Source organism: Perissodus microlepis, chromosome 7, assembly GCF_051167445.1.
Source record: "Perissodus microlepis isolate ML-2025 ecotype Zambia chromosome 7, ASM5116744v1, whole genome shotgun sequence".
Lineage (NCBI taxonomy): Eukaryota > Metazoa > Chordata > Actinopteri > Cichliformes > Cichlidae > Perissodus > Perissodus microlepis.
Window position 1 is genome coordinate 21363784 of NC_140467.1, and position 12138 is coordinate 21375921.

Sequence of the window (12138 nt, forward strand, 5' to 3'; positions counted from 1 at the left end):
CTTTTTTGGTCAGCATCCGATTAGGAGGGTAATCCATCTTCATGGATATTGAAGATGGATCAGTGATGCTGTTTGGATAGTGATGCTGGTCTTCCAGCAGTTTCCAGTTCATGGCAGGCTTAACACTTGGTGGTTCCAGGGTTGAAACCTGAAAATCCTTACTAATTTCTATTCATTTATGGGTGATAGTTGGGTTTTCTTCCAGACCTTTGCAAAGTGATCGTGACATATCTGAATAACATGTACTTATGTCAGTGGCCTATGGTTACAGAAAGGCAAATGTACCAAAAGTTACCAAATAAACATTTATTCAAACCACTTCTTTAGGAAAAGAAGCAATAAAATGTTTAAACTGTTGATCTTCTCTACATAAAACACACTGGCCAAGGTGGTTAGTAAAACGAATGTGTTATGATGATAAATCACTGAAGCTCATTTCTCAGTGCTAGATGGGGAATCCCACTATTATCTGCCAAGAAGAGTGCTCAGATATCCAGCCAGAATTATGCCAGAAGCTTGTTGATAGCTACCAAAAGCACCTCATAAAAGTGGAACTCGCTAAGGGACATTAAACAAACATTAGTCAGGGAGTATATCCACATTCATATATACTCCACATTAACATTCTCTTTTTTCTATGCTTAAGTGCTTTCTATCTAACATTCGCATACATTTATACTCTGATAGATGCAGACTGGAGCAACCAGGAGTCAAACCCCCAACCTTCTGAATAGTGGAGAACTTGCTTTATCTCCTGAGCTTCAGCCATCCCATGCATTGAAACAATAAGAACACAGAATGAATTAATTAAATGTGTGCTTTATTTACTTGACTTTTACTGTATTAAATAAGAATTGCATTGAATTACACATAAAAAGGTATTAAAAATGTCTTTAAAAACAATTTGTTGGGTAACAATAGGCCAACAGGCCAGGATGTGAATTAACAGAAATCAGCAACAACAAACTTTTTCAAAGCTTGTGTTTTGCTCTGTTTGTTGTTTGTGTTCCTGCTATGCTCCTCTTTTGGCTCTTCATTTCCCTCATTTCCTAAGGAGCTACTAACTCCCTTAGTCTGGTTCTCATGGCACTCTTTTCCTGTCAAATGGTAGTTCTTTCTCTCCACCTTTGCCAAGCACTTGCTCATAGATTATCTGATTGTTGTCTCTCTTATACAATAAGACCTTAATCTTAAAACAGCTGTTATGAACTGAACTAAAAAAAAAATCTCAAGTGTTCATGCACCACAGAATATAACTTTCTTAAAGTGCATTGCTAAAGTATTGGGGCCAGGAGGTACAGTAGGTCATGTAATTATCGGAAGGCTGGCTGCTCCAGTCAGCATACCTAAGTATCTTTGGGCAGGATACTGAACCCCAAGTTGCTCCCAGCAGATGTCTTCATTAAAGTATGAGTCTTGGGTAGTAAGCACTTTGGTGTAGAAAATAGGTGCTTGTATGATTAAAGCAGGTTTTATAAAGCACTTTGAAGGCTCAAGCAGAGTAGAAAAGTTATATATAATAGTTATGATCCAATAACATAATGTATATGATTCTGCATAATGTATTTTTTACTTAGGAACTTTACAAATTCCAAAACTTTACTTAATTAAAGTATCTGAATACTTGTTTAACTTTGAAAAACAGCTTTTTAATGCAAAATAAATATCATTCTTAATCAGAACCAGATTTCAAGTACTATGTTTTTATTATGGTCTGGAGCATAACTGTGCAAATGTGAAAAACCTTTATAAACAGTTACTGGCCAGTACTGAGTTAGTTTGCAAGACAACTGTTATTATTTCCTAAAGGTCACTATTACCACAAGATAGATCGTATTTCGACATCTGGAAAATTGTACACAATGTTTTCTTTATTACTTTTCTAAACTCTTTTTGTTTCTGGTCAATTATTCTTATTTACTGTGCCCTCCCTGCCTTGTTCTTGGTCTCACACGTTCCAGTTCATTTAAAAGACCCCCAAAGCACCCCTCAGAAATGATAGAATTTCTATAAATAATAGAAATATGAAAACTTTTCGACACCGACCACTTTAGTCCACACAGTGGTGCTGTTGTCACAAAATGAAAACAAGACCCAGCCAGGCAGAAAAGCTACCCAACTGTGTCCAACCAAAAGTCCACTAACGACCTCAACAGGAACTGACGTTCCCTCTGTGCAAGTGGATGGAAAAATGCAGCTGCAGGAAAAATGGCTCCAAACGCCGCACCGCTAAAAGGTGAGGAATAAAGCTTTTTACAGCCCATGTCTGCCTGTAAAAGTTTGATCTTGTGGTTGACTGCAGTCAGCGGTTGTGTCTGAGTCGCGTTCGACCGTTTCCCGTTTGAGGAAATCAGCATTTCTTCATTACTGTGGGTACTTGGCAGGACCAGAGCAGTTGCCCGGTTACTTTTAAAATATTAAATCATTGTCTCTCACGGAACAGTCCTGTAAGTTGTCCTTGTATGGCTAAATTCAAATGTGTTTTATGTTTACTCTCAATTCCGTTATTTTTGGTTGTTGTGTTCGCGCATTTAGCAGGTTTAGCGGCTAACTTAGCATCCAGCACAGGCAAAAGTTATAGTTAAAAAAAACAACTAATAAAACAGCCATTAAAAGTATCAAGGAGTGGAGTTAAACCGAGCTAACCGGATGTTTGCAAGAGAAGTTTGTTATTATTGGTTAAAAGTCACTGTTCTCGTTTGTTTATCACAAGCTGGCTTTTATTTTAAGATGTGTACAATGGGAAACTACTAAATGTTCGTGATTTATTGACAGTACACATCATGTTGGTGTCAGGTGAGCATCAGCAGACGTGTTAGCTAGCTGTCAAAATAAGCTGTAAATAATATATGTGTGTTTGTTAACGCCAGAAATTGCTCGATATTGTTCTGTTAACGTACAGATCATGCTTTATCAAACGCGTCGTATTTACAATCTTTTTCTAAGTGTTACGTAATACTACATTTCTTGGCTAGCCACAGAGCTAAGCTTCTAACAACAGATCTAAGCTACAAACACAGGGGATGGGACCAGACTGTGTCTTCCTTGAAGTTATTCCCAAAAAGATGATTACGACAACACGATCTTAATAGTATCAGAAAAACTACTCAGCACTCTGGTCTTATAAGACGATTATCAATTGAGGGTCATACCTTCTTTGAACATATCATCAATTCAAACTGAATATGAACTGCTTGTGGAGCAGGGGCGCTTCCAGAATTTTTAAATAGGTGCTATAAAATAAATCGTTTAATATACAATGTATAAATCCTAATAGAAAGTTTAACTATGAAAATATACTCAAAGTACTCAATATTAAATCAATAATTATATTAAAAAGTATATATTAATGTATATACTACTTATAATATTATATAATGAGATCAAAATGGTTGGCTTTTTATATTTTTAAGTCTGCAAAATAGTAAGTAACTTAAGCTTTAAAATACATGGTATGATGTGCAAAGTACATTATTTGCACCCAAAGCATAGAGATGGCATAGAATAGAACTAGTTAGAAGTTTAACACCTGGTTATACAGCATAATCCTGTCAGCTTTTGTTTTAGTTTACAGGCTTGGATTCCTGCCTTGGCAATAAAGTGACTAGTACCGAAAACAGAAAATAAAAACTTGTTACTTATTTTACTATTTAAAAACAACTTGAACTTTGAACAGCTCCACAATGTGTTGCTTACTTCTGCACTTTTTCTTAGTTATTGGATGCGTAGACTGCCTGTCACTCATTAGGGCTGAACTCAAAGTGTGAGTTCAACCTCATCGTGCTATGTTGTGCAGCCAAATGTTGCTCAAAACAATACAACTTTTTTTAAAACTGATAAATGTGTATATCTCAGTATGTAAATCTACTTCCATGAAAACAAGCTAATAAACAATATAAATGCACATAATAGTGACAGGTAAAGCTTCTTAAAAGGTAAATTAAAATTAAGGAAGACAGTTAAAATCATGATTGAGGCTTTCTGAAATCACCGTTTCCAGAAGTTCTTACTGTGGATTTTTTTTGTCCATAAACCTTTTCACTTAAGCAATAATTTTTACTGGATGTGACTCAGCAAACTGATTCTCTTCTGAATAATTTAACAGTAGTGAAGTAATGCTCAGATGTTGAATTAAGGTTAAGCACATCCTGGTATCTGCCATCAGTTGCCACAGAGAGATGGCACAATTTGCAGTGCTTGACTTGGCTCTAGTTGTTTTTTTTTTTTCTTTCTTGGCTTCTTCTCTAGAATCTTTTTTTCCCCTTGTATGTTTAATGATAACGCACATTCCTATATTCCTATCTTAATTCAGCGTCTCCTGAATGCAGTCGTTGTTATAATTCTTATAGTGTAGCATCAGTGTAGTGTTGGATCATTCTAGTAAAAAGAAATTAGGTTAATCTATTCTTTATTTTCCTTAGTCTTTTCCCTATGTTGGGTTCATCGGCTCAGTCTGCGGTGCAAAACAGTTAAGTAAACCAGAATAGCATTTTTGAACATGCTTTCTCAGATTAAGCTAGTGTTTACATTCAGAATCAGGAAGTAGCTACTATTTAGTGATCAGTGCCCAGTGTGCTAGCAGTTAACAGGCTCAGACCTTTTTGATTTATGACTTCATAAACAAACACTAAGCTGCATTCTACACTCTTATTCAGTGCAAAATCAGTTATATCTAAATCGTCTGGCATGTCTGCAGGGAGTTATGACATCAATGGCAGCATGGACCAAAAGATTGTGACACTTTTCATGCATTTAATGTCTCTGAGCTGTTTTCTTGGTAACGTTGGCACCAACCTATCTAAGTCATTTGCTCAGTGACTGCAGCCACATTGTCACTGCGTGCTGGGGTTTGCACAGCTGAATAAGACAGTCTTGGGCCATGGTGCTAACATAATGCTAACAGATTCAGACAGAGCCAGAGGAAGCGAGAGAGAGAGAGAGCCATTGGGCTGTTTAGCATGCCAAATTCCTCAGCTGCACAATAGTGTTAGGCTAGACTGAGCTCCAGCACAGCCAGCCTTCTCCACCACAATGGGAGGGGAAGCTCAGGAGAGGTTGGTGACGCCTGGGGAGAGAAGGAACTCACTCAACCCCAGGGCTGTGATCGTTCGATGAATGGTTGCTTTGAGTAGGCGCTGTGTCATTTTGGAATCACAAAGCACTCTTTGCAGCAATGTTTTTCACATGTTATAGACGTGGGATACTCTTGGCCGTTTCCTGTTGTGGAAGGTTAGCCATAAATAGTTTGGATTTGGGGGGAAAAAGTAAAATGCAAATATTGTTTAGATTTTTGGTTATGATCATTTACAAATATTTGTAATGTACACCACATAGAAGTGTATAAAAATATGATTTCTGGCTATGAGTGAGTGAATCAGGTTCATTGTCAGTGTGACAGGCCTATGATGTAGCCCAGGCTAGTTATGTGACTTAATTGATGCCCCTAGCTTCAAAACACACATAAGTAATTATTGGCTCTGCGTATGTGAAACTAGGAGTTGATCAATACAAAAAAAGCATGGTGGGCACACAGTCTCCATTCTATGCAACTACTTGTGGCCCCTGGATATCTGTAGCTTAATGGGTAGGATTATTCAATAATTTTATAGGTTAATATTTCAATTCCTTCTTCCTTGCTTTGATTCTGTTTGACCTCATCCTGTTGTCATAAATAGCTTTTCTCTCTCTTTTTTCTTTTAGGTGTTTAAAACCTTGTTCCTCAACCCTTTGGGCCACGCTGACTTAAAAGCCATCATATTCATGGCACCTTCCACTTGACAGAATGGCCCAGATATCAAGTGGTAATGGGTTCAAGCTGGATGTCCCCCAGCCAAAGGGGGTTGTGGGTAAAGAGGAAGCCCTTCGTATGGAAGAAGAGGCTTTAGCAAAATTGCAAAGGGAGAAGAAACACACTCTTACAGCTACAGCCTCCTCATCTTCCTCTGGAGCAGCATCCTCATCTTCCTCTAAGCCAAAACCATCTAAATCTACCACTACTGTTCCTCAGCCTTCAACTTATACTAGTAGACCAGACAAGGACCTCATTGTTTTCCCAGAGACCAAGAAACAGGCAGAACAGGATACGTTCAGGGATATTGATGTTGAAAAACTGACCAATGAGGAACTCGAAAAGCTCCTACTTGATGAAAACTTTGGAGCTAACAGCTCCAAAGTGTCCCGCCCCTCGTCACTTCTGGGGTTTAACCTCAGTGCCTCCTATCCTGGAGGCCATGCTTGTAGCTCATCTCCTTTCCAGAGCAGCCAGTGGACATCTGCTCTGTCCAATCCATCTAGCTCTGGTGTGTCCACTCCCACCCTTCAGCCCACACCAATGTTCCCATCAGCTCCATTTCCCAAACCAGGAACATTTCAAAATGGATTCACTCCAGCCATGACGCCTTTCATGGCCTTGCCGACCATGGCTTTCACTCCCATCCAGCCTGCTGCTGCCATGGTCTTCCCACAGCCAACTGTAGACCCAGAGATGGCTAAGTTGTTTGACAAGATTGCTAGCACCTCAGAATACTTGAAGAATGGTAGATTGGCCAGCACTGATGTAAATTCCTCTCAAGCAGGTATAGCCTCTTTGGCACCAAACCCACCACCACAACAGCCGGCAGCTATGGAATCTTCTTCCATCAGCCGTTTTGAATGGCTGGATCTGGACCCACTTACAAAACGAAAGTCTGAGAATGAGGAAGCACCTCTGGAATCTGTAGATAGTTCACAGACTGTGTCAGGAGCTTCTGCGGGCGATCCCTGGGATGCAGTGCTTGAGACTAAAGGCAACAGTAGTAATAGTAGCAGCAGCCCCAAACTGGAAGGCAGAGTTTCTCACACAGGTCGGTCACAACATAGGCGGGCATCAACAGGAGCGCCCGTCGCTAGGAGTCACTCACTCAACATCCCCGAGACCTCGTCACAGCACAAAACAATCAATCAGGTGAGAACACAGTAAAATTGAAAAGTTTGAATTTTTAATTCACACTAATCATCTTTTTAGTGTTTACACAATTTTATAAAGGAGGAGAAATTTTTATCATTTTATGTCTCAACATTGGTTTAGTTGTTTGCCTGTTTAGTCAGGTCACCATCAATTAAATATCAGCAGTTATACTAAGCACTGCTACTCGTCACTTCCAACCATTTACCTTATCCAGACCTTATTTATCATCCACTGTTAGAGTGCTCACAGCATAATTGCAAACGTGCATTTTAGAATGAATGAGGGTATAAAACAAGTGGTCTTGAAACATTGGTGAGTGAGTGGGCTTAAATATTTTGTTTTAGAGCAGATGATAGCAGATTATCTTGTTCAACCAAAACACCCATGAACATGTTGCTTACAACTGCATCTATATTCCTTATTCATTCACAAGCAAAACATCCTCCTTACTTCTGCTCCCTGTAATTAAGTATTTCATTGTGGTTAGCTGCCCACCGTTTCACCTCACAATTTCCTCACAGCTCCATTTTCTGAATAATTTTGCCGTGCTGGATGGGAGTGATCTAATTTCTCAAAATGATTATTTAGATCATTCATTTGGGACAGCGCTGTGGGCAAGTGGCATGGGTTTTCTCAATTTTTTTTTTTTTTTTCGTTAAAACTGAACAACCATCTGTCATCATTTGGCTTTAGCTCTGAGTTGTGGTTGTGAGACAAGTATTTCTGTACAGAGTAGCATAGCCATACTGAGGCCTACTAGCAAAAATATACATGTGTCATTATATGTTCCTCTTTCTACTCTGAAACTCTCCTACTTTGAAATGAAAACGTTTAATCGGCAGTGCTTTTCAGACATACTGGAATATGAAAAGGTGCTATGGTATGTTTAGTTACTACTGTCTACAGCTGGTAAAAACGAGTAATGTAAATGCAGACAATACACCGATCCTTTTACTGAAATATTGCATTGCTTTACTCACAGTGGTCAAAACCACCTGCAAATCTTGATTCTTAAAAAAAAATATATTTATTTAGACAAAGCTCCCACTTCCTGGTCATTGTGTTTCAGTGTGTCAGTACCAAACAATGGGTCTTGGGTGCCTTTGTCACACCAGGATATATATAGAGTATCATAACCCCCCCCCCCTTTTTTTTTTTTTTTAAGGATTTCACACAAAATTTGGCATGGTTAAATGTTTTTTTAAGTGTGTACTTAGGACATACAGACATACCTTGCCTTTTATCAAAGGCAGCTTGTATACAGTTCATTCCACAGTTGATCTCTTTTTGCTCAGGAGGATAAAACGGTGGTTGCTTGCTTACTCTTGCATGTATATTAGGCCTAGGGTCAAGCATGTGGTGAGTCTACTGTGCCGTGTAACTTGAGCCTTTAAAGCTTAGCCTACTACAGATATGTCCCTCTACACTCTGTTTTTATCTGCTTCAATCTTGTCTGCTCTCTTTGTGTATGTGAGGCGATGATGATGTGTGTACTTGCTATCTCTCCTTGTTCAATCTGCTTGCTTGCTTGTTGGTGCCCGTGCTGTTATAAACAGGAACAAGTCTTCACAGATCCCCAGTGCCCTACAGCAGCAACAGAATGACCTAACAGATTGCCCTCTTGGCTTGCTATGCCAGCTCCACTCGTTTACACTCACTAGGGAGAACTGCTTAGCTACTGTGTTCTGAGCATGTAATGAAAACAAATTGGCTTACATTTCCCATCTTCCAGTTTTGTTTTGTTTTTTCATTTACTTTTTTTCTTTTTCTTTAAATGTATTTTGACACAGAAAGTGGCTAGCTAGCTTTTTTTTTTGACTCCTCCTTTATTCACAAGATAACACCACAGCAGGTGACTCTTGGTTTAGGTATTTGTGTCTTCTCACATGTCAGGTGAATGTATAAACCTCTTTATTATTGAGCCACCAATAAAGAAAGTAGCTAGAAGACAAACAGAAAACAGTGAGGCTATAGTCTGTAAGACATGAACAAGAACTTAGTAGTGAAACTAGACTTCAAACCACATTGTGCAGGAATTGCTAAACCATGTCTGAGACTGCACACTAGGGTGTGAATTTCCTCCACACCATGCATGCAAATCCTGTCTAAGACTTTTTCATTTTTTTTAAAGTTAGTAATAATATTTTTTAAGTCAGTGATGATAATAATGGGGGTTTATTTGTATAGCACTTATCAAACCAGTATCACAAAATGACAAAAATGCAGTACAAAGAATAAAAGGCAATAAAAATAATGTTACAAGATCAAAAACCCTATAAGAATAAAATATAGAAAGAATGCAAGAATTTTGCATTTCTTTTTAAATTATAAATGTTAATAACACCATACCTTATTAAAAAGAAACAAGTGGAACTATAACAATAAAATGCAGTCTGGATCAGTAGTAATAACTTTTTTTTTTATGATGTGATTTAAAAGTAACAAGTAAAATCTTAATACAAAAGCATACCTGGAGTCAGTGAAATTCATGTAACTTTTCTTTCTTCTTTCCTTTCTTACTTTATGTAAAAGTCTTACTGCTGCTTTTTGAACGTTTTGAGTATACAGCGGTCCCTCGTTTATCACGGTTCCAAAAATAGCCCGCAATAGGTGAAATCCGCAAAGTAGCCAGCTTTATTTTTTACAATTATTATAGGTATTTTAAGGCTGCAAAACCCCTCACTACACACTTTATACACTTTTCTCAGACAGGCATGAACATTTTCACACTTTTCTGTCTTCTTTAAATACTCTGGAAGTTCAAACTTTTGTAGAAAAATAAGTCCAGTATTATAGAATGAAACCAAAGATAGGTACCTTTGAAGGTGCAAAATGTTTCGTCGACATTGTTATGTTTGTTGGGGAGAAAACTTACAAACATACAGTACAGCACTTCAGAGTCACACTGCTAGCGATCGAAGATTTATGCAAGTTTGACAAGCTGAATGCATTCTGTACTGTATAGGAGACACGGTAGGCGTTTTATTGACAATGGTCTACAGCCAATCAGGATGCAGAACACAATGCACTGTAAAAAAAAAACAAAAAAAACCCGGAAAATTGCACCAAAAGAAGTCAGCAAAACAGCGAGGTTGTGAAAGGTGAACCGCGTTATAGCGAGGGACCACTGTAAACTCATTTTTTATTGGGAGTGGTTGACCTTGTTTATATTGTTCATTTGGACAACTGGATGCTAGATAACTTACCGACAAATGGACAATAATATGATGTAATGAACTTCCCATCAATAAGTATCTGTTATGACAGAAAACATCTACAGTAGAGCCCGTACACAGTACACATATTAAACACAGCCCTACCTCTAAAGCTTCAATAGCACAGCAACATATTTTGAAATATATGGTTTCACTTGCTTTGTGATTGTCGGTGCTCTGTTTTAATGTTGTTTATGAGCTGAATTTATACCAGCAAATGTCAGAAATCACAAGGCATTCCCAAGATTATTGTTTGGATGTCTTTAAGTTAGCCTGTGGTTGCCAGCCCTTGTTATATCTGGCAAGAATGTATTATAAGATGCGGTCGTGTGGGCAGATGGGGTGTAAGATGGAACAAATGTGCTTGAACTTGAAGACTTTGAGTCAGAATCAAGCGATCGGCTGTTGTGTCTGCCCGTTTCCTTTTCTACTACACTGCCCCTACCCTTTGTCTTGTGTTGTCTTCTGTCTTTCCTTTTTCATTCTGTCATTTTTATTTGTCTCTTGCTTGTTGTGTCCTTGCATTCTTTCAGTATGTTACTTCTTACTGGTGTCAATTTCATTCCTTTCAATTTCTTATAGTTTTCAGTCTGTTAAATAACTGATGGCTTACAGTGCTCAGCTATGATTTCTTAGTTTAGCTTTTTAGGATCAAATGTGTAAATTAATGGTAATCAGCAAAGTAAGTTCTCTTTCTTTAGAACAGGTGATACACCCTAAAGCATCAGTGTCTGTTCAGGCCTTGCATTTGCTTTTTGCAAAGGGGCCCTGAAATGCATCATTCTTCAAGGGTATTGAGGCCATATACATTTTCATTAGCTGTATGCATAAATTGTCTGAAATGAGGCTAACTCATAACTCTACAGAGAATTGAAAGATGTATGAAAGATTTGTTTTAAAAAATCATTAGCCTGTATGTTGCCTAAATAACTCATAGTTTTCAGTATTATAACTGATAATGAACAGTATGACTATTGTTAGTAGATAATATTAAATTTAGGGGAGTAGTGTTAAATTACACAAACACTTCTGGCCTTTCAGTGCAGGTTAGTTAAGCATGTGTGCGGCTGTTTGCTCATGCTCTTGTTATTAAAAAGACTTGCAGGGAGATTTTTATCTCCACTGGCCATTTTTATCTGAATGTGAGTTGTGAAAGAAGATCGCAATGCGTGGTGTGTATTGAAGCCTACACTGTACTTTTTTTTTCTCTTTTTGTTAAATCTATCACACAGACAAATCTTTTCTTCCCCCACATATCTAAAGGCTCACACAACCTATTTTACTTCTCTCACACCTCCACACTGCCACATTTTCTCTTATTATTGTCTAATTATACATTGTGAATAAGTGTAGTGAAGTGCTAAAGTGCATTTAAGACTTAATTTTCTTTTCCAACCAAATGCAGTATTAGAAGATGTTGCAGTGCTGGGATGTGACGTGCATTCCAGTTAAATATCTGAGTCACTGGGAAACAGCTGTCTGTCTTCTAACCTTTGAACTTCCTTACTGGTACAAAAGAAGAGTATTGTGGAAGAGTAATTAAGCAATTAGAAGGGAGATACTAATGCACACAATAATAATCCTGCTAACAGGTGTAAGAGAAATTAGGAAATGTTTTGGAGAAAGTCCTTTTTCCAGTTACGAATATGTCACAGTCTCTGCTTCATGAACACTTTGTTCATTAAGATACTGTTTGTTTGGGGTTTTTAAGCTAGGTGTTTCAGTTTATTACAGGAAGTATGACTTCGATAGACACTGGTCACTTCCTTATTGAAAGAAGAAGTAGATTTGTGTTCTCGAAGCCATTTGTTCCTCTGATGTAAAGCTCAGCATTTCTTGTTGAAACAGCCTCCAAATTGTTAAAGACTTTCTTGTATGTGAAGCTCAAACATTTTAGCTTAATGGAAGCTGCTTGTATACACAACCCATTAAAAGGAAGCAATATCCTATCAGTAATTGCTCGAACTCTGTGAAAGC

General features: G+C 38.0%; 1 protein-coding gene across 2 annotated transcripts in view; it reads left to right on the forward strand.

The window, feature by feature from the left end:
* Window positions 1-2126: 2126 nt before the first annotated feature.
* pik3c2a (phosphatidylinositol-4-phosphate 3-kinase, catalytic subunit type 2 alpha) overlaps window positions 2127-12138 on the forward strand; it is a 44526-nt gene continuing 34514 nt past the window's right edge. The window contains exons 1-2 of one of the 2 annotated variants that reach the window (XM_084934125.1): window positions 2127-2236; window positions 5701-6943. In XM_084934125.1, coding sequence (XP_084790251.1) covers window positions 5783-6943 — 1161 coding nt within the window. In that variant the 5' untranslated portion in view covers window positions 2127-2236; window positions 5701-5782. Of the gene's footprint in view, window positions 2237-2291; window positions 2448-5700; window positions 6944-12138 lie in introns of those variants that run through there. The other variant, XM_084934126.1, reaches the window with a different exon arrangement.